Source organism: Mycetomoellerius zeteki, unplaced genomic scaffold, assembly GCF_001594055.1.
Source record: "Mycetomoellerius zeteki isolate Tzet28-1 unplaced genomic scaffold, Tzet1.0 scaffold174, whole genome shotgun sequence".
Lineage (NCBI taxonomy): Eukaryota > Metazoa > Arthropoda > Insecta > Hymenoptera > Formicidae > Mycetomoellerius > Mycetomoellerius zeteki.
In genome coordinates, this window is record NW_017256696.1 from 1,431,302 (window position 1) to 1,453,556 (window position 22,255).

Here is a 22,255-nt window from a genome sequence, read left to right on the forward strand (position 1 = left end):
ATACCGTTTTTCTTTTTGTAAAATCTAATACATAGAAAGATTTATCTGAAAGTTGAGTGTTATTATATTAACTTTTTCATCAGCAGTTTTACAATTTTTTCACAAATGATTGATATGCTCTAACTTAATTTATCAATTTATTGCATTATCTTCAATCTTCTTTTGATTTGCACTATGTATAATATTATATTGTTTTCCGACATTTAAATAAAAATTAAGAATACATAGGTACAGATATTTGTACAGAGGGAAGAGAGGTAAAAAAAAGAAAGGCAAAGTCTAGAAATATTACTTTTACTCATATTATATTATTGTGCATTATTATATTACACATTTCTTTTAGACAATGAATAAACATATCATATATATGTATGTATGTGTATATATATATATATATTTTTTCTGTTAATTACTACTTTTATAGAAGTTAATAAAATTTGGTTTATTAGTTGCAGAAAATATAATAAATTAATTTGAGAATTGTAATGGCATCCAAGGAAGAGAAGGCCATGGATACATTGTAGGTAATTGTATGTAATTGTTATTGAAACCTTCAAATTTGATAATCTCTATGCTTGAAATATTATTATGAGTACCTGTATGGGAGAGATCAGCTGCATTATTATTTGACACATGCAAATGTTGTAAACGCTCATGAATTCGTAAATCATTGATGACGGGAGACTTCTGATTGTAGATACCGTAACAAGAATGATCACCTATAAACAAGAATTTTGCGTATATACTTATATCATAATTCGTTATATATTCACTACGAATATATAGATATGATCTATCGATATTTTACAATTACATTTTGTGACTTTTTTTGGTCTCTTGCTGTATATTACTAAAGAATAATAACGAAACATTATTGTGTCCTCCTTATTAATATTCCTAACTTGAACTTAAAATCTATTTGAAAATATTTTTTTCCAAAATTTTACTAACGTATCATTGATTAGCTCGATTAATTTATCAATTATCAATTTATCAATTAGATTAATAAGGAAGCAATGATTAATATCTATAGCTGATTGATATAAAGGTCGGTGTACAATAAAATAAAATAAATTTTATATTTTCTAATTGTTGAAGTATTGTTATTACCATGTGATTTCATATGATGATGCAATGCGCCGAATTTGCAAAATCCCCTATTACAGATGGAACAACGTAAAGGCCAATTACCGGTATGAGAATATCCATGAGCCCTTAAATCACCGGGAGTAGGAAAGGATCGTCCACATTCATCACATTTGTGTGGTTTCTCCTGAATTTCAAATTATATATATATATATATGTGTGTGTGTGTGTGTGTGTATGATAATTATCATATAAATCTGATAATTAGAATGCTTTTACTCTAAGAAAAAATTATTATACAATGATAATTTATTCTCTCGATTTATATTTACCTATACCAAGCTGGTCATTTTCAAGTCGCATTAGTAATGCATAATAATTCAAGGAATTCAGAAAAAAATACCTTATAATGCGTCATGCGATGATAATATAAATTCGATGATGCCGTAAAACGCTTCCCACACATTGGACATTCATGAGGACGTTCACCAGTATGAATCCTAACGTGTGTATTTAATGAACTGCTTGTGCTAAACATTTTACCACATATTGCACATCCATGTGGTTTTTCGCCTGAGAATAGTTTTTTAAATGTTAATTACATGTAAAAATATGAAAGAAAAAGCTAGTTTTCAAACAAATTTTTATATTTATTATAAAACTCTTAGTATATACTATTTATAACTTCAAAAACGCTTGTGATTTTTTCGTATCTTACGAAAAATTAAGTACCTGGATGAAAAAAAATTTTAAAAGTACTAATTTTTAATTTTATATAATTTAGAAAGAAATTATCGTGGAAACGAGACTAAAACATAGAATTAAAGTTCTATCTTTTTTCTTTAAAATGCATTTTTTTAAAACTTTTTTATGTTTTTTTTCACACCAAGATGTTTAACTTTTCACGAGATACGAGAAAATCACAATCGTTCTCGAATTTATAAATAGTATAGTGTATATATGTGTTTGTGTATGTAGTACGTCTGGAAGTTCACACAGCAAAAATTCTAAAAAATCAATGAATTCAAATATTAGCTTTTCTTCAAACTTCTATATAGTCCTCTTCTCTCTTGATATATGCAGTAGAATAGAATCTATTATATATCTTAGATCTTGCATCGTCAAAAAAAAAACTTAAGCGTAATTTTATCTTAGGAAAAAGTTTGCCGAAACGAGATCAGGTAATGAACACAAGAGGAGGATTAAAAGAATCTCTAATTTACCTGTATGTGTTCGCAGGTGTCTTTTTAAAAGAGAAGGTCTGTCAAAACTTTTACCGCAAGTTTGACAGGGAAGACGTCGTTGAAATTTAAAAGTATTAGTAACGTTAGTTTTCCATGCAGTCCCATGTCTGCTCAAATCCAAGGGTGCATTCTGCGTTACGTTCCATACTATTGTATTAACATATTTACTTAGTTAGTTATATGGTAATTGTATCTAATATAAACCTACTCATTTGTAAATAATTACATGATAAATTCAATAAATAGCACTATATAGTATGTCTTACAAGTTGATCATGTAACTTATTGTTTGCATCAGTTAACTGTTCGATTAAATTATTAAAAATGTCCGACACTATTTTAATAGTTAGTGAGACAAGAAATATTTTCACACAAAAAATATGTAGTTTTCAAAAAACAGACATATTATTTTAAGGTGTATCTGTTAACTTATTATTCACTTCAATATATTTTTGCATACTATCATAATTTAATCTCTATTAACAAATTTGTATTTCAATTATGTTGTACACTTACCGAACATTACGATAATTTGCTGTTATCGATAATTTGTCAATTTTCAATACACAATTCAATTTGAATGAACAATTGAATTTAGGACAAATAAATAAGTTTGACGTATCAAATTACACGGTTCTTCGCACGCGTAGCATATTACTACTTCGGACTAGATTAAACGCGTGATTAAAGGTAAGAAACGATGCAACCGCGAACGACTCTTCGGCGCATGTCGAAGGCGGCGTTTTCATAAAGGGCGGAGTTTGATGGCCGTAAAATGCTTTACAATTGCTTGTGTAATATGTCTTAGAATTCCAGTAAAACATTATTCTTGTTATAAATTGCAATAAATCAAAAGAAGAATGTTACATTAAATTAAAGAGAACATAATCCATACGCTTCTAGCCATCATTCACATAAAAAAATTTCATTTAAAGATATGAAAATTCTTTTTATCTCCAGAAAGATTTAACATCAACCTCAACCGCATAAAACTGGCGCAAAATCTTAAGATAATATAAGTAGATCAAAATTGCTAAAGTTTATTAAATATATAATTAAACATCTTTAATTAATTTTTTAATAATCCAGCATGACTTTCAATTTCTGAGGTAATATCGTTTAACATTATACTACTGTTACCGTCTGGTACTAATCATTACCTACAACAAGGGGATACAATATAAGTTTCACAAATAGCGCATGCAAGAAAAGAACATGTAAAAGGTTTAGACTCGTTTAAAAATTTCTCTTATAAAAAAATTATACGTTAATCGCATGATAAAAATTATAGAATATCCCGATATTATATCAGATCATATTTAGAATATCTTTTTATGCAACTTCAGAACTTTATAAAGTTCCGAAGTTATATAGAACATATCTATGATATAAAATCGTTTGATTTTACATGACTCTTTTTATAAACTATATAAAATTCTCAATGAAAAAACGACTATTCTAATAATTTTATCCATCGTTATTATATTTCGTTAATGGCGATTCGTAAATGGTATATACGTAAATGGCGATTTAAATCTAAAATGCCATAAATCTTAGTCAACTGACTTGCAAAAAAAGATACTTCCATAACCGATCTTTTATCTAATTCACATTCAACAAAAATATTCCTGGTTAAATTTATGTTTATAATAAATGGATTTCTCAAAATCCATTTGTTTATAGTACCACCGTATAAAAATACGTTATGTATATATTATTAGATCGTGAGACAGACTATTATATGGATAAAGCTTATGAATCAGGTACAACTGATAGTGCTTTGTCACCGTACTCATTATTATCTATGGTATTCGCCTACGGAAGCATTGGCACGAAAGAGGAGGTGAGATAATTCGTCGTGTGGCATCGGGCCATCGGACGTCCTGCCGTGCGAAACCCTCATTTGTCAACGGGGAGGATATTAAAGCTATTGAATGTCTCGCAGGATCTTTACAAATCGGTTCTTCATCGACCATAGGCGACAATGTGTATATTTTTGCTGTGTAGCGGTGTAGTATTATCGAAACTGATCGATTTTTCCGTAAACTGCCGTTAAATGTTCTTGAGTCTTTTTTCAGCTTAAGTATTCGGATAACGTGTTCTCAAAACAGTAAACCCATTGACAGGCCAATTAATATAAATTCCAAGTTTCTTCTAAAAAATAATCCTCCAATTATAATATTATAAGATTTTTCTTCAAGGAAACAGGATATTCTGTCATTCTCATGAGATATATGTATGTTCCATCTAATTTATTTTATCGTAGAATATTTTCTTGCGTCGTATAACGTCGATTTCGTAGTACGACACTCCATTTACAAAAAGAAATAAGTCTTTTTTTATAAATAAAATTTTTTGAAATGTATTCTTTACATTAAAAAAATTTATTTGTATATCACAATTACCAACATACCGCAAATATATTTTAGATAGTAAAGAACAAAACCTATATTTATTTTTATTCTTGTATATATGAAATAATTCTCATTAAGGTCATATTTATATTTAACAATACAGTTTTATAATTTAAATAAAAATTTTCTCATTTTATCTTAATTATTTTTTAAAAATGGAGTTTTATTGAAATAATTTTGTATCCAAGTACTTATAAATCGTCGCTAAATTTTTCGTATTACTTTCAGATATAATCAAAGAAAAATTAGTAATTTTTTCATAATTTGTTTTCATTTGGTTGAAAAATATATATAATACATCCTTAAGTACAAATACTGTTTAAGATAAAATTAAAATTAATGCCTGTATTCATAGCCCCTATTCAGACTTATATTTAAGGCTTCCTTAAATTTATCTTCAGATGCTCTACAAATTATTTTATTGCCTACAGAGCATCTAAAGATAAACTTAAGGAAGTCTTAAATATAAATACCGGTATGACTATGAATACGGGCATAAGGAAGCCTTAAATATAAATAGGGGCACTGACTATAAATACGAGCATAAGAATCTTTCTTTATTGTAGTTGAGTAACTCATACGCATGAAATTTTATATATTTATGTGTTATATCATAATTTATGAAATCAGGCTAGCATCAATTATTACTTCTGTTAAAAGGACAATAGGATACGAGATAGGATAGCAGATAAATTTGTTTTACGCTCTCTTTCCTTAATCACGTTTGAAAATTGCTCGTTAAACTCCTTATATGTTTTTTATGCGTTTATTTTTAACTAAATTTATTTTTAATTTATTTTTAGAAATAAATGTTTAAAATAAATGTGTTGTCTATAGAAAAGGATAAGTAAACTATTTAGTAAGTAAAACAAGTTTAGAAACGCGATATTTCGAAATATTTCGTTATATTGTATTAAAAGCAAGAAGTGTACAATCCAATAATCCAATAATACTTCTACCTAAGTTATGAGTTAAATTTATAATGTGTCCAAATTCGGTACGGATTGGAACTTCATCTTTCTCGTGTGCGACACATATTCCAATTCCAATATGATCAACTCATTCTCGCCTGTGCGAAGATAAGGAGCTGGTACATACAGGGTTATTTGCGGACCTACTAACGGCCAGTATCTCCCAAGATTGTGATCGTTTACAAAGGCTACTCCTTTTCCCCAGCCGGTGGTATCTAGATATGTGTCCAACGGTTGCCCGACGATTGTGAATTTTCCACGCAGAAATGCCGGTCCGTTATTCAAAGTCCCGCTGTCAATACGTATGGTTGTTATGTCCCGGAGAGAGGATACGTCGGAAAATGCGTACCCTGTCATATTCCAATTGGTTAGCGGTGTGCCACTGATATTCACATCCGATATCCCCTGAGATACAATCAGATATGAAAAGAATCAAATATCGTAGAATTATCGTATGTTTAATTAATGCTAAAATGTCATTTGCGTTCATTGAATTACGTATATTAGTATATTATCATGCACGCGCAATACATATATAAATACTTAAAAAAAATTGTCGCTACCGTCATATGCGCGTATTATTCTATTTTAACAATTTCCTCGATACCTTGGAATCGTTAATTTCATTGCCGAAATTCAAACGTCCTTGATTCTCCACCAATAGACTTAAGCGGCGGCCGTAAGGACTTTCTAGAGGGATAGTAAATATCTTATCTATGCGACTCAAAGTGCCGTGTAGTTTATTATCCACATAAATCAACGCTCTATCCCTTGTCGTTGCTTGCAGTATAGCCGGGTCTGAGATAGAAGGTGGCAAATTCGTCTCGTAAAGGACAAATCCTTGATTCACGGAAAGAGCCTCGAAGGTTTTAGGCCGGTCTCCAGTTGCTTGAACCACCACAAATGGAGATCGACTATCGAGCAATTTCAGTACCGGTTCCAATAATACTGGACCGTAATTACCTTTTGGAGATGCAGTCGGGAGGGACATGTTTGGCAATGGCAAATACTGTAATTTCAAAGCGCACGCACGTGAATTGACTTATTTAAAAGAGATATGAAATATTTATTATGCATTTCCGTTTTCTAATAAGAGTAATATGATGAAGAGTAATCTTTTTGTAAAATATAAAATGTCAAACAGAAAATGCGACAGCGTATTATTACAAAAGAAATTACAAACGTACGCGACCAATAACATCTCTTATAGCAAAGTATTTAGGTGTCGGATCTCCGGCTTCAGTCAAAGGAGCATCATAATCATACGAAGTCAATTGTGGACTGTATACACCTGCCCCACCATTAGCTCCTGTCGATGATCATTACGTTGAATAAAGTACATATAATTAATGTGATTAATATTAATTGCCCTAAATATTATTTTTACGGGAATTTTACTTGCCAATTTGCGAAACTATAACAAAAAGTTTACTAACCAGAAGTGAAGCCAAAGTTTGTACCCCCATAAAACATGTAAAAGTTAACGGAAGCACCTAGAGCAAGCATTTCTTTCAACGATTTTACAACAGCTTCTGTTTTTACCCTTTGAAAGGGTTCTCCCCAATGCGTTAACCAACCTGGATAGAATTCAGAATTCACCAACGGGCCCTACGTATCAATTTGCAAACTTGATTGAAACATCTTAATTTTATTACATAATTCGTGATTTTTCTTAAACAGCAATATCGCTTACCCCTGGCTGATAAAGACGCATAGACAGAAAACTGTTGGTCACGTTGTTGGCCGTTCCAAAGTCGACGGTGGCATATGTCCCAGATACGAATCCGCATCTGAGTAAAGACGCAGCTGCACCGTCGGTTGTATACAAAAGAGCTTTATTGCCGACTTTTTTAATGAAAACTTCTTTTAACATGTCCATGTACTCAGTATCACAAGCATAGTAACTTCCATATTCGTTTTCTATCTATTAACGTGGTCGATATTGGGGTGACAGGTGACAATAATGAAAGGAAAACAATAAAATTGATAATTGACATATTAAGTAAAATATTTAAGTGCATATCTACTTTAATTTTTAATTTCTTTTCAATCTACTTTCGTAATTATCAGCTTTATTATTAATTATAAACGAAATAAATAATTTTTAGCGGATATTAATATTAATCTAATATTAGATTGTTAATATAAAATAACACTGTAGAACACTACTATCTCGGAAAATTCCATAAATATTTTAAGAAATAAGTATGATGTAAATTAATTATAATTAATACTATTTCTTCATTTAATAAGTAAATATTACCTGAACCATAATTACTGGTCCCCCATTACCTCTTAAAAGTGGCTGTACTTTATTCAATACTTCATTTAGAAACAATGTGGCATATCTTACAAAATCTGTAGAAATAGAAAAATTTCTATAAAATAGAATTTTTATAAAACAGAAAAATAATAAAGTTTGATTTCACAATTTGATGTAATATATTGTAAATTTTATCAATATGTCTACACTTACTGTTAAAGAAAAGTATAGTGGTAGTAACTATAAGTTTATAGTTTATAAGTTTTATATTATGTGAAATTAATATACACAGTTGAATTAACTATTTTATAATTACAACAATTATAAAATATACATATAAAATTTACTTTAGAGTTGTCATCTATACAGTTGTCATTAAGTCTTTTTTTTCTGAGTTTATTTTAACAATAAAAAAATGTCTAAAAAGAAAGTCTTAATTATTATTAATGAATATTACGGATCATTGCCAATTGACATCTTAATTGTATATCTATTTGCCTACATCACTTTCGTTGACAATTTGTTTGCGCACAAAAATTATTATCTACAGCTCAATTACTTACGAATGCACTTTTGCGCACAAATAAAAATTTCATAAATAAAGTAAATTCGCTTACATGTATTATTGCATATAAAATCGAGCTGTAAGCAATAATTTTTCACAAATGAACTGTCGGCAAAAGTGATGTAGGCAAATGATGTTGTAGGCAAGAGGAACCTAATATTTTTCTCATCTTATTGATTCTTTCTAAATGTGAAATTTATATTATAAAAATACATTGTGAAAAAATATATTATAAACTAGTTCTACATTTTCTATATTTAAAATCGTAATAAGTAATATAATATCTACAAATTTCGTATTTTTTTTTCACAAATTTACTATAACACAAAAAATCGCAAATGTCTTTCAAAGCCTAAAGCATGTTTTTATACAATGCACAGTTTAGCGAAACGAATTACATCTTACCTGCATCTTTTGTACGCAACTTTATATTTGGTACTTCGCGAAGCAACCAATACGGTAAACCACCCTAAAAGCCGATATGTTAGAATTATCAAGATTATGTAGAATAATAGTTTTCTAAATAGTATCTATAGGAAGAAAAAAGAAAAAGATGAATTTTTAAGTTTCATCTCAGATGTGGAGAGAGAGAAGAACAGATTAGAAAGATAATTTATTCCAATGACTTTGTACTAAACAATTAATGTACATATTTACCATGTCTCTTTCTGCGCAGATATAAGGACCCGGTCGCAACAATACAAACAAGTCTTCCTCTTGAGCAATATTTAAGAAATTTACTAAATCTGCATCGCCGCTCCAGTTAAATTGACCTGGTTCCGGTTCGTGAAGGCTCCATTCAACGTAACTATATATCGCGAGGGTAGATAAAAGGTAAATTATTTCGTTATTATTTATTGATTACTTCGAGACGTATTATTTTAAATTTAATAAAGAAATAAAAGATCTATTGCGTGCAAATGTATTTAATTTCCTGACGATGACTTCCTTGTATTTATCATGTAAATTACGAAATTACAGAATTCAACTTACGTTGAGATAGCGTTAAGTCCCGCGGCTCGTATTTTTCTTAAACGATCTCTCCAATATTGTCTAGGCGTTCGAAAATAATGAAAACTACCGGAAACGTATCGGAAGGATTTTCCATCCAATAAAAACTGATTGTTCTCATAATCGACATCGAAACTGTATCGCCATTCCTGTAATTATTTATTCTAAATTCCTGCTATAATAATTTAATTTATAAAAAGTAATAATATGATGTGTTAATAATTTCTAAAATATCGTTTAGTCCAATCACTATTGTACAATATTTTTTTATATTTGTATTAGGAATTACAATTATATATACTTGAGAAACTCTTATTAGGCTTATTTATCCGTCAAAAAATTAAGAAATCACTTATTCTGACTTTTGAAAACAGATAATTTTCAAAAGAGTGTAACCTCATCAAAAATGATCATAATGAAGCGATATAAAATTCTAAAAAGCGTCTTTTTTACTTGGTATTCTTTAAAAAACGAATAAAAATATAAATTTTTTCTTTTAAATGAACCTATCATGTATATATAAAGAAGCATAAATCCATGCAACCTTCACATAATCGCGACGGATCTGCTGTGATAGAATAAAGCGAACGTTATTTTATTAGGAATAGCACTATATATGATTAGTAGGCGTTATTTCGGTTACACCCTGTATATTCTACCATATGCCACAAGTGTACATGTTTTCAAATTATTGATAATATTGATACAGGTGTCATAAATTTATAATTTTCGTTACAAACCAAATTAGCAAATTATAATTCAAATATCATTTGAGGTCTGTTATCGTGTAGCCAATGGATTCTCTATGTCTTTCTCGTCTTTTAACTTTGCCCAGACCAATGCCATTATTATGACTCTGATAAGTTAATCATAAAGATAAAATACGTTTTCATAGAAACATGTAATGCAGCAGAATATCATAAGCGGAATATCTTTCTATTACTTTTCGCAATGAACGTGAATAATCTAAATATGCGTACATGTACATACAGGTAATTATATTGTATGTATGAATCTTTTATTTTTTTATCGAAACATCCTATGTTACATATAGTTTGAATGCATATGTTTAAACTTGATTAAAAATTTTAATTAAACTTTAAACAACTTTTTTAATTAAAAAGATGATAAAAATTTAATACGCTTTAAATACAAGTTTATATGTAAAATACTTTTAAAAGACTTTACATTCAAGTAACATTTTAGTATTCAATCAACGTGGGTTATAAATGGAATACGAGGTCGAGGACAATTGTCAATCGGTAGAATCAATCTACCTCTTTGTGATTGCTTTATGACTTGCATTCAAAAATTTTATGATTTTTACGCGAACATATATTATGTACATTATGCATGAATCTGGTTTTATTTAATTTTATATACTTTTGTATTTTATTTTTTAAATCAAATATAATATCCTCAATATATACATTATTCCTATTTTAATTAAAACAGAATAACAATTTTAAGAATTCTGGTTAATATGGTATTTTGTACCTATAGTTTAAAAAAGTAACCACAAAAGTAACTGACTTGAGGAAAAATACTAAATCTCATTTATATAAATTTATATCTCATTTATAAACAATAATGACCTGCTTGTTATTGAAATAACTCTAATACAATATAAAATAATAAAAAACCAAAGACGAGCGAATAAATTAAGATGTTATATGATATTGATTTAAATTAATGTGTAATACACATTAGAGATAAGCGAAGTTTCGATTTTGCATGGTCTTCATCAGTCGCATAAAAATACAAATTATAAATTTAAATTTGGTTAAAAACAGTACAAACGGTAAGAATAAAAAGTCATAGAAGTTATAATTACGTCCAGCTTTGAACTTATTTATATATTTTTCTAAAAATTAAAATTTCCATTAAAAAATTTTCCACTTTTTCCTAAAGCTGTTGTCATCGTTAATTCCATTTAAGCAATCAGTATTAATTTATACAGCACTTACATAGTTTTGCCCGTTTTCGTGCATCTGTGCACGAAAATGTATCGTATTTTTCTATAAATATTAATTTAGATGTTATTTCAAAAACAAGCAAAAATATATTTTGATTGGTTAATATCATTATTCTAATTTTCTTAATTTCGGGAAATTAAAATATAAATGCAAAGTTTATTAAAAACAAATGAAAGTAAAGGCTTTTAATATATAAAGATTCTTTTAAATATTAATCTATGGATTAATTTAAAGTTTACAATAAACATAAAGCCAAAAAAGTCTTTTATCTTTATATTATATATTTCAGAAGAAATATGTAGTAACGCAAAATTATAGATTTGTATAAGGAGATATACGTACAAATATAAAAAGATAATATAATACAGTATTCAACATACGTTATTTGGTAGGTTAATTGTCTCCGTCATAGCTCTACTTAAGGCCAAGATTGTCACAAACATTAATGACCACATTTTCGAATGAGGTTTTTAATACTTTCGTTGCACTCTTCTAAGAGCTTGTTAAGTTCACTATCCACGCTCGAGCGTCACTGGTGGAATTGACGACGGACCTAAGATAAGTCACATTGACGTTTAAAGTTTATCATTCGAGAGATACGGTGCTCTTCGGTCATAAATATTGCTCAAGTCCTTGTTTATCATCATCGTTAATTATCATGCAGGTATTTGCGCATATACTTTTTAATTGAGAAACGTCATCAAAACATTGAGGAATTTTTAAACGACGCATTCGAATCGTCAAGTGCAAGTTTTTTATGCGGGTCAAATATATAACAATATATAATAATATTCTTAAGAGATACATCTTTATGATTTTTTAATAATAAAATATAATCTTTTTTTACACATCATGTAAATTTATCGTTTCACGTATGATTCTATCAGAAAAAAATCTAGAAGGTTTAAAATATCCACGACTCTTTCATTCATGAAAAACAATACATACTTTAAGAGAGGTTACCCTTGAAGTTTTAAAATTTTTCTCTTATATCTTTATCAATTACTAACATTTTGGAATATAAAATATATACTCACATTTAGACACACACACACACACACACACACACATTGATTAAGTTCAACTTCAAATAACTGCAACCTACCACAGTGTCATGCATAGAAATGCAAAATTACTGTCAAATTTAATTTACAATATTTATGGTAAAATTACGGTAAAATGATAAATATAATTTATTGATAATTTTGGTAAAATTTGTTGTTTCTTATAATTTTATGCACAAATAGACTGTATTTTCGTACTTATGTATTGTATAAAATTTTACAATCATTCAATATTCCTAATAGGAATCGCTAATAGAATAACAGGGCTATTGACTAAATCTAAACGTACCCTATTGAAAAAAAATAACATCACAAAGTTACATAACAAAATCATGTAATTAAAATATGTAAATCACGCAACTTCAAAAACGAAATAAAAGTATGTTGTAATAAAAATATAATAAAAATAATATAGAATAAAATAAAATAAAATAATATAAAATCTGATTTAACAAATTTACAGATTTCAATAGATTCGGTTCGATATTCTTTAGATATTAAGATTAATTCCGAATTCAGATAAAATTTGAATTTCGCACTTGAATAGTTACATAAACCGCACATTATATTAGCATAATGTGCATATAAATTTCAGATTCACTGCATAATTTATTTATCAATTATTAATATTCTTTAGAATTTAAAATCCTAACTAAAAGACATGTATATTAGATAAATACATACAAATTATCATTTAAAGGTAAACTGTGTGAAATGAAGCGACGAAATACATTTTTGTGCCGCTATATGTCGCACACGTTGAGCTATCAAAACTGAAAATCAGCTATCAAAATTGAAGAGTTATACTTAAAATGTAGAAATATTATTAAGCACTAAAATTTAGTCGCGACCGTTTATAAGCTTTTAACCTTAATTATAATTTATTTAATTCGGTCTAGATGAACTTGTAATTATTATAAAAATTATCAATCGCGATAATAAATTATAATATCTGTATTACTTTAGTCGATGCGAAATTTTAATGGAATTCCATTACTTATTCATAAAAATGTCAATAAAAGTGATTTATTAAATCTCAGCTATAATATTTAAGATTTGTAATTATATATTAGGTGCGCAACTATAATACAATTATCACATAATTTTATTAATTTACTAATAAGGATTGCAGAACTAAAGCCAAATTCTTTTTTGTGTTAACCTTTCTTTGCTTTGAAGATGTTTTGTTATTTTCAATAAAGTTTTATTTAAGTATGTTTTATCATTTCATTAATTACTTTACTAATTATACTTCATTTTTTTATACTGATCTTGATTTTATTATTGATATTATTATTATGTGATGCAAATGCGATATTATCAATTTCACCATTTTCAAATGTTGCAAAAACAACTTTTTAAAGTGTATCTTTTAGACTTTATCAAAAAGTAGGTTAAAATATTTCCAAAATTTTCAAATTTTTGAAAAAAACATTTGAAAATTATGTTTTATATAAAATAAATTCTTTTGAAGCGTGTACAAATATTTTTATATTACCGACTGTAACATGTATCGATTAAAATAGGATAACTCCGGTATTTACGCCGCAGAAGTTAGAAAAAATAAAAGAAGTGAGATTAATTTGCACACAACTGTTCTATTATATGTATACCTTTATGTTATATTAGTAATATGCTGTGATTTTAGTTTCTGTTGTTAATACTAAACCATTGTTAGTTGAATTGATTTATCAATGTAATAATACAACTATAATAAAGTAGCACAATCATATATCACAACCAACATGATTACTGTGGGGAATGGACAAAACTTAAAACTTATTTCATTATACAAAAGTTTAAAGAAATAGTAAAGGGTGGAATACAGTGAAAATGCTTAGTTCTTGTATTATTTGTGCAGCTTGATGTTTCATATATCCCATTTGTTTGAGAGAGACATATACGACATTTTGAACACGCAGGATTTATAAGTTTGGAAATTTAAAAATATCTCTTAGATAACTTCAAACTGTTGCAATATTATTTCTAGGTTACTGAAATCAAATACTTATCGTGGTTGACTAAAAAAATTTGCATAATAAAAAAATCAAATTTTATAATATCATATCAGAGGGAATAATATAACATTAGAGGGGAAAATGATATAAATTTCAGTTGTACTACACACTTACGAGGTATTTAACGACGTTTAACCAGACACACAATTTGGACATTATTATTATATAAACTCGTATCCTTGTTACACACGAGTGATTTAGAAACTTTGAGGTCATCAAGCATTTGTCGTGATGAAAGATAATTGAGCTGCTAGTATAAAGATATATGTCATATTCGGCAATTCTCATTAATTGGCAGTTTTCCTCATTCTTACACTTAATACGATTGTTAAAATATTCGAATATACTTAAACTTAAGAAATAAACTTAAAACATCAACAATCCTTTATACGAATACAAGTATAACGTAATCATATAGTAATAAAATTTAAGAAGTATAAAATCAATAATACGTTTTAAAGATACTGTTATATAAATTTAAAAAATTTGTATAACTTTAAGGCTTAGAAAAATCAAATTGTACCATTAGAACTGTAAAAACACTGATCATACCGTTTCTTCGATTAACGTGCGATGGTCAACAAATTTGTGACAATTAAGCCACTTAATACAGATGGCACACGTGGAAATGTCTATGACTTGTATGTCGACTCAATTAGCATCCGCATACTCGTAAATATTTTTAAGAGGCTAAGTTAATTGAGGTTAATAGAGAAACAACTGTGCAGCAACAGCTTTTACACATTTGATAATAGGGTGCATAATATTGACGTATAATTTATATTATAGCTAATTATATTATAGCTCTTCCTAATTATTGGGAAGATATAACCTATCTTCCCAATTATTAAGAAAATTAATTAGTGGTATTTATAATTGCTTTTTAATTTATTTAATTTTTTGACGAAGAATAGATTTTTTTATTAGGAAATTTATAATAATAACTAATTAAAATCTCTTATAAAATACAAAGAATATTATAAACTGTTACAGAAGTATTAAAGTAATAATTTTTCTTAAATTATTTAATTTGTTTTATGTACGATAATATTAACTAGGGATGTGCGGAGAAGCATAGACTATTGATATTTCGTATCAATATGAAATACGCAATATCGATACGGCGATATATTGATTGGAAACGATTCGATATTCGGGAATATCGTTACTTTTTTTGCATGTTTTATTATATAGAGACGTGTGGAGAGCACGAACTTTCGATTTTAAAGAAAAATTGAAAAAAATCACTAGATAAATTCACTAATTTATCAATAGAATTATAAATATTTTAGTAAATTTATACATACACAAATGGGAATGGGAGAAAGATTGATGAGAATAAAAAATTATGCATTTATATATTTTATACAATACATATATTCGTCATTTTATACATATAAGTCTATTAACTAACAAAGATAATGTGAAACATAAAATTTCTTTTAATATTATTCATGATGGCGTTGATCGCGATGTCGTAAACTGTCCCCGAATTGACATCCTTATTACGTTTATGCGGTTGAATTTTGGAAATACACAACCTTTGTATCGAATCAATTGATATCTACGTTCCAGATCCGATATGCTACGATACAGAAACTAAAAATTTCGATGCAAATATCGAAAGGGCTAATGATACGATATTTCAAAATATCGATTATATCGGAATATCCCTAATATTAACTTATCAGTTAATAAGAGTTTAAATAATTAAATCAACAATCGTATTTCAAAATTAATCATCTGACTCTTATAAAAAACTGTTTTATATCACAATCATAATATAATTTTTGTTAATATGTACTTGTGTTTTGTCTAAGTGTGGCTTAAATTTATAATCTTATAGGTAGGTATTCCTAAAATATATCTCCACTTTACGAGAATGTAATTCAATTTTACAAAAATGAAACAGCTTAGTTAAATAATGACATAAAAGCCGATTTTAATGCTTTCGATATATTATACAATACGTATAACATAAATGAAAAAATTCCAATTTAATTTACAATTTTTATTATTTACATAATCAATAGTCAAATAATAACTGAAAATAAAATATTAAAAATATATGAATACATACGTTATTAAACGTACACTTTGGTTCTAAAATATTCTTATCAAATATTTGTGCGCTTTTATTTGGAATATAGTATTCATGTATCTCTATGTAATCCTTTTATCGGAAAAATCCAGTATAATTTTCGGATGCGCTTTATTTCTAAAAAATGGTGTCATGCAAAAAGATCGATCAGTTTTCTCTAAAAAAAAAAGTTTTCTTCTTCTTGATATTAAAATAAAGATCATTCAAAATTAAACGAGAAATAAATTTATATCATTTTTTAATATATGTTTAAAATTTAATTAATAAGAGAGTCTCTATTTTTAAGCACTTGAAACTTTAAAATCTGACTTTCAAGCAATTGAAACCTTGATAGTATTTTCCCAAGAAGATTCTGTCTCTAATTTTAAAGAATATTTTCCGAAAAAAGTAGTTTAAAATTTTGTATATTTATAATGTTGACCAAATCGGATAAAAAAATATTTAATCAACAATTATTGTCAAATAATGTTGTAATACTTATTGAATCGAATAAAAAATACTTAATCAATATAAGTTAGCGAATCGATTCTTTTATAGTAAAACAATGATTGCACAGAATTTTGTCATTTATTTATTTTAATTTCTTACAAAAGAAAAATTTTATACAATGACTCTTCATTTTCATTCATATTTAACATCCTCGTTAGATTTGATATTCTTTAAAAAAAACAACATACAATAAATGTATTTCTATTAAAATGCATGTCTGTGTTTTTCTCGTTAGAATGATTTAATGATTCGCTATTAATTAGTTAGATTTATATTTTAATTTATCTGGTAACATGTAATCTTGATTATCGTGTGTCTGCTGCGACTCTAATCAGTAATAATAATCTACGATATTACAATAGGATAATTTTTTGTTTTCACATTTTGAAGATGAGTATTGTTACTCATCTTCAAGATGTGAAAACAAAAAATTGTAGATTGATAAATAACATTATCAAAATTTAAATTATCGAAATATAAAAAATTGTTTCTAACTTTAAAGTAATAATTTGATTCACAAATCAATTAAATTGTGCAATCAATATTTTAAATCACTTTTGCACTTTATATAAAGATTAGAAAAATTGAATTCTTGATTCATATTTCGGATATAAAATTCGATTTTTTAAACACGAAAGCACTATCATGTTAAAACATCCGGATATTCTTCAAGTTCTGTAAATTGCAGCTCGATTAAATGGAAGTATTATTTTAAGTATATTAATTGTACTGCGAAACACTTTTTCGAAGTCATATTTCAAATAATACTTATTAATGTATGCACTTTAAACACCGGTATATAATTATCATTAAACGATTTATGATGCCGTGTGATTGCATTGAGTTCAAATAAGACTTACAATTTAAATTATTATTTATCTTACCCTTTCCATAAAATAATGCATTATGCAATTTTAATACCGTTATAATTAATTATTAAAAAAACGGCGTGCTCGGACAATTTATCAAAATAATAATTTTTTTATTGGAAATAATCTTTACAATATATGTGTTATTTCTATAAAAGCCTATATTAACATATTTGGTTTGTGTGAAATTACTGCATTTTATATATAAAATTCAGAAATTCATCCTCTATCATATATATTCAAATTTTAAAAGATGAAATCGAAGAAAAGGCATAAAGTATTGAAAATGCAATTAAAATGAACAGATCCATAATTAATATACCATTAACTTTACGACCAATCTTGAAAGATACCGTGGTCGTACTTCTATCATCTCGCGCGTAAAATTGCAGGTTGCAAACTCGATGTGTTTTTTTGCAGTCCTATGTAACGGCGCCGCGTCCCGACGTGACGTTTGGCGCCGACATCCCTCCTCTTTGGTGGAGAACAAGCGGCTTGAAAGACTTTTCTTGACTTGCGTCTCCGAGTATACGATAGTCGTTACGCTTGAGCTGTCGGTTTCGCACGAGAATACGAATAAACATATTTTCTAATAACGTTCGCAATAGTGAGAGTATTACGCGTGTGCGCGAATTCCAGCTTTCGAGTTTCTAAGTCAACCATTTTTCCGAGTAAGCATGATTCAAATTTATGCGCTGCATCGTGCGATCAGTATCATCTTGATGTGTGTATCTGTGTGACATAAGTATTGATATCTTTTTATAAATCTTTTTTCAATTTTGACAATATCTAACAAATTTAGATAATTTTAAATCTCTTGAATACTAATAACTAATTTTATTGATAATATATATATCAGTTCGGATAAAAAAATAAAAATTGATTTTACATTATATAATTTAACATTAAAATTTGGTGTTACATTTTTACGTTTCACAATTTGCGTTAATTTTAATAAAAGATTCTTTTACATATTGTAAAAAAATTTATTTTTTATCGTAAAAATGTCCAGAGAGAACATTTATAACAATTTTTATATATATAATAGCCAAAAATTAAAGTTATTAAAGTTCAGTTGAAATTAACAAAAAGATATGGATTTAATACTTATTTATATCCTTGAAATTCCATTCGCAATATATCCCCTTCTTGAATTGCTTGTGGACTTGCCGTGAAGAAATATCGTCGAGAAATGCACACACCCTACAAATTACGGCTGCATGTTTCTTAACCTTATTTAAAAAATGCAAACTGTACAGATTAACAGTGTCTACAAAAATCTACTTACCTGCAAATTTTTATGACTATATATCGCGTTTCCGTATCTGAATCATAATTAGGCTGCAGCAGACGTGATAACAGTAATAACACGGTAATAACAGTGAAGAAAAGTTGTATCTGTGAGAGGAGTCATTTGAACGCCGGTATTTTCTGTGCCCTTCATAACGGGGTTTGCTCCTTCCTTTCCATTTCTGTTTTTCTTTCTCTCCGCTTAGGTTCAATGTCTTATCATTCTGTATGACGTTAACTATACAAACATTGTTATTGGTTGCCAGGATTTATTTCCGCAAAACATTATAAATGTATTATTAATCGTTGGAATATTGGAATTATCACAATATAAGATAGAAAATTGAAGAAACAATATTACGATATTGAAGACATTGCGACATTGAAGGTTGTGTTAAGAAAGTTTGTTCTTCAAGATGCTGGATGATAAAACTACATTTATATAGCTAATATCACTGGGACAAACACAAACAAAATGAAAAACTAAAAATTATCTCTACGATGATTTGCGATTGAAATGAAAAGCTAGTGTGACAAGGCTAATAATTCATGTAAAGTATACATATGTACATATCCATGATTTTAATCATTAGTTTTAAGATTTCTGTTTCATTAGAAAGGTCGAAATATAATCACAATGAATAATAATAAAATAATAACTTTTCTAAGTTATAAGCAATCACTTATATTTCGAATATACTAATTATTATCTGGTTTTTTACAATGTAGTCTTTTGCTCAAACTAAACTACAGTTTTATAGAATTAAATGCCAAAAATGCGCTTTCTAATTACATAAACTATAGTCGTTGATTTGTCTATCTTCTCTGCTGATGCAGAGTTATTTATGTCATGGCTTATCTAATATCTGAAGAAAACTAAAAATTATCTTTGATTACAAATGAGATAAAAAGCAATGCTAATGTGACGAGGCTAATAATTACTCATGTAAAGAATATATACATATCCATAAATAAAGATCATCGGTTCTACAATATATGTTTCATTAGAAAAATCCGAATGTGTATAATTATAATAAATAGCGATTAATTTGTGAGTTACAAACATTTACTTATATATATCGAACCATGCCGATTATTATCTGATTTTTTTACAATGTAGTCTTTTGCAAAACTAAACTACAATTTTATATATATTAAATTGATATTAATAATTAATTTAACATCATCGCAGATATTATAATCAAAATGCAGAAGTTGTTGAAATATTTTTTCATTTAAATATTTTTCAAGCTAAATTCATACTCCCCCTTACATGAATTATTAATTATTTATTTGCCTACTATCTAATCCAGTTAGCTTTATTACAGTATGTAGCGGATCAAGAAATGTCCGTTATTGCGAAATACAATTTCTTGTTGAACTGTAAATAAGAGAGGTAGAAGAAGTAATTAGGTGAAAGGTAGAGGAAAAAGATTAGAAATAGGGAAATACAATCACACAACTACGTACGTGTAGATATGAATTGTCTATACATGAATTATCTTATTTGTCCAAAAAATAATTGCTAACACACAGATAATGAAATAAATAGCCAATATAATAATGTCTTTAGCGATGTCAGTTATATATTTATGTTTTTTAATATTCAATGTTATAAATATTCGAACACAGAAAAAATAAAAGCTTAGCGGAACGTAGAAGCAGACAGTGATATGAAGAAAACGAAAACAAATGTTTCCGAATATGGTACGTTTCTTAATAATAAATTAAATTAGAGCAATTATGAATATTATAAAATCCGATCCAATAAAAATAAGAATTCAATTTATCTACGTATATTAAATAGAATTTGAACACTTTGAAGAGTTTAAGAAAATAGAATTATAATTTTTAGTTAATTTCACAATTTTTATTAACACCTTAAATTAAACTTTAAATGCAAATTTGTTTATATAAATTGTCGTTTTTTAGCAGCAAAAAATTGGGAAGGATTATTAAATCTCAAAAAAATGTTCTTTCTATTAATATGAACAAAAATGTAGTTTACAGAATTGCTTGAAAAGATTGTGACATATATTGGACAAACGAAACGAAAATTAAAAACCAGAATCAACGAACATAAAAATCACATTAATGGAAAGACAGAGAATTTATCTGTTATCACAGAACATAGGTTAAACAATAAACCTGAATTTAAATGGGATGATATTAGAATTATTGATAGAGAGAGATACTTAAGTAAGAGGTCAATTTCCGAAATGCTACATATAAAACTTCAAGAAAACGCAATTAATTTATAAATTGATACGGAATTTTTACACCATAGTTATGTGTCTATCCTTAATAAACTCTAATTAAAATTCAAGTTAGGTTTTTATCTTTTTAAATTATAAATTTCCTTTTTTAATGTTTTGTTATCTATGACATATGTTTCAACTCATGACATTCTTTCTTAAACATAGTTGACATACTCAATATTTATTTATCATTAGTAATGACAATGTAATTTTTATTTGAATTTGTGTCACGGAATATGTTCTAACGTAATTAATATTCTAAAAATGAAGTTAAACAACTTTAATTGTATATTATCATTATGGCGCTCCTACAATGTTATGGTGTGTTTGGGTGAGTAGAAAAAACAACTGTATCGTTCATTATTGCTAAGAGCTTTTTTAACAAAATAACAACACATTATAGATCTTAACAGTCACACATGTGGTTAAGGAGGTTATTCTCAATACTCGAATTGGCAATCATCTCAACCCACCAAGTAATGAAAACTTCAAATTATAAGCAGTGATAAACGCTGAAGGACAAACAAAGTCGAAATGTTCGTACACTGAAAAAAAAAAGATTGGCTGCTGCAGCAAATTAGATCGTAAAATATGGCATAGCGTTTTTAATTGGTTGCAGCAGTCAATTTTTGGTTG

General features: G+C 27.7%; 3 protein-coding genes across 4 annotated transcripts in view; 1 reads left to right on the forward strand and 2 right to left on the reverse strand.

The window, feature by feature from the left end:
• Positions 1 to 468: 468 nt before the first annotated feature.
• Positions 469 to 2,853, reverse strand: LOC108721459 (zinc finger protein 239). The gene is made up of 5 exons (XM_018446009.1): positions 2,847 to 2,853; positions 2,310 to 2,477; positions 1,490 to 1,659; positions 1,111 to 1,273; positions 469 to 719 (listed from the first exon to the last, which is right to left on the reverse strand). Exons 1-5 carry the CDS (start codon positions 2,851 to 2,853, stop codon positions 469 to 471), a joined length of 759 nt encoding a protein of 252 aa, XP_018301511.1.
• A 2,779-nt stretch (positions 2,854 to 5,632) lies between these two features.
• The window catches only part of LOC108721600 (beta-galactosidase), a 21,714-nt gene continuing 5,091 nt past the window's right edge, over positions 5,633 to 22,255 (reverse strand). The window contains exons 2-11 of the mRNA XM_018446240.1: positions 11,911 to 12,017; positions 9,537 to 9,703; positions 9,201 to 9,351; positions 8,949 to 9,012; positions 7,979 to 8,073; positions 7,409 to 7,639; positions 7,152 to 7,323; positions 6,903 to 7,024; positions 6,323 to 6,724; positions 5,633 to 6,120 (exon numbers count right to left, since the gene is read on the reverse strand). Of these exons, the coding sequence (XP_018301742.1) occupies positions 5,722 to 6,120; positions 6,323 to 6,724; positions 6,903 to 7,024; positions 7,152 to 7,323; positions 7,409 to 7,639; positions 7,979 to 8,073; positions 8,949 to 9,012; positions 9,201 to 9,351; positions 9,537 to 9,703; positions 11,911 to 11,985 (1,878 nt within the window). The 5' untranslated portion in view covers positions 11,986 to 12,017 and the 3' untranslated portion in view covers positions 5,633 to 5,721. The remainder of the gene's footprint in view (positions 6,121 to 6,322; positions 6,725 to 6,902; positions 7,025 to 7,151; positions 7,324 to 7,408; positions 7,640 to 7,978; positions 8,074 to 8,948; positions 9,013 to 9,200; positions 9,352 to 9,536; positions 9,704 to 11,910; positions 12,018 to 22,255) is intronic.
• The window catches only part of LOC108721601 (organic cation transporter protein), a 10,728-nt gene continuing 6,925 nt past the window's right edge, over positions 18,453 to 22,255 (forward strand). The window contains exon 1 of one of the 2 annotated variants that reach the window (XM_018446242.1): positions 18,453 to 18,742. Coding sequence is in view for 1 of the 2 variants with exons in the window: in XM_018446241.1 (XP_018301743.1) it covers positions 21,035 to 21,068 (34 nt within the window). In the remaining variant the exon portion in view is untranslated. Of the gene's footprint in view, positions 18,743 to 20,983; positions 21,069 to 22,255 lie in introns of those variants that run through there. The other variant, XM_018446241.1, reaches the window with a different exon arrangement.

Coding starts and splice junctions, on each gene's coding strand:
- LOC108721459 (XM_018446009.1), bottom strand. Junction 1,660..2,309: donor ACACCTGCGAACACATACAG/GTAAATTAGAGA, acceptor AACTATTCTCAG/GCGAAAAACCACATGGATGT. Junction 720..1,110: donor TCATCATATGAAATCACATG/GTAATAACAATA, acceptor TCTTGTTTATAG/GTGATCATTCTTGTTACGGT.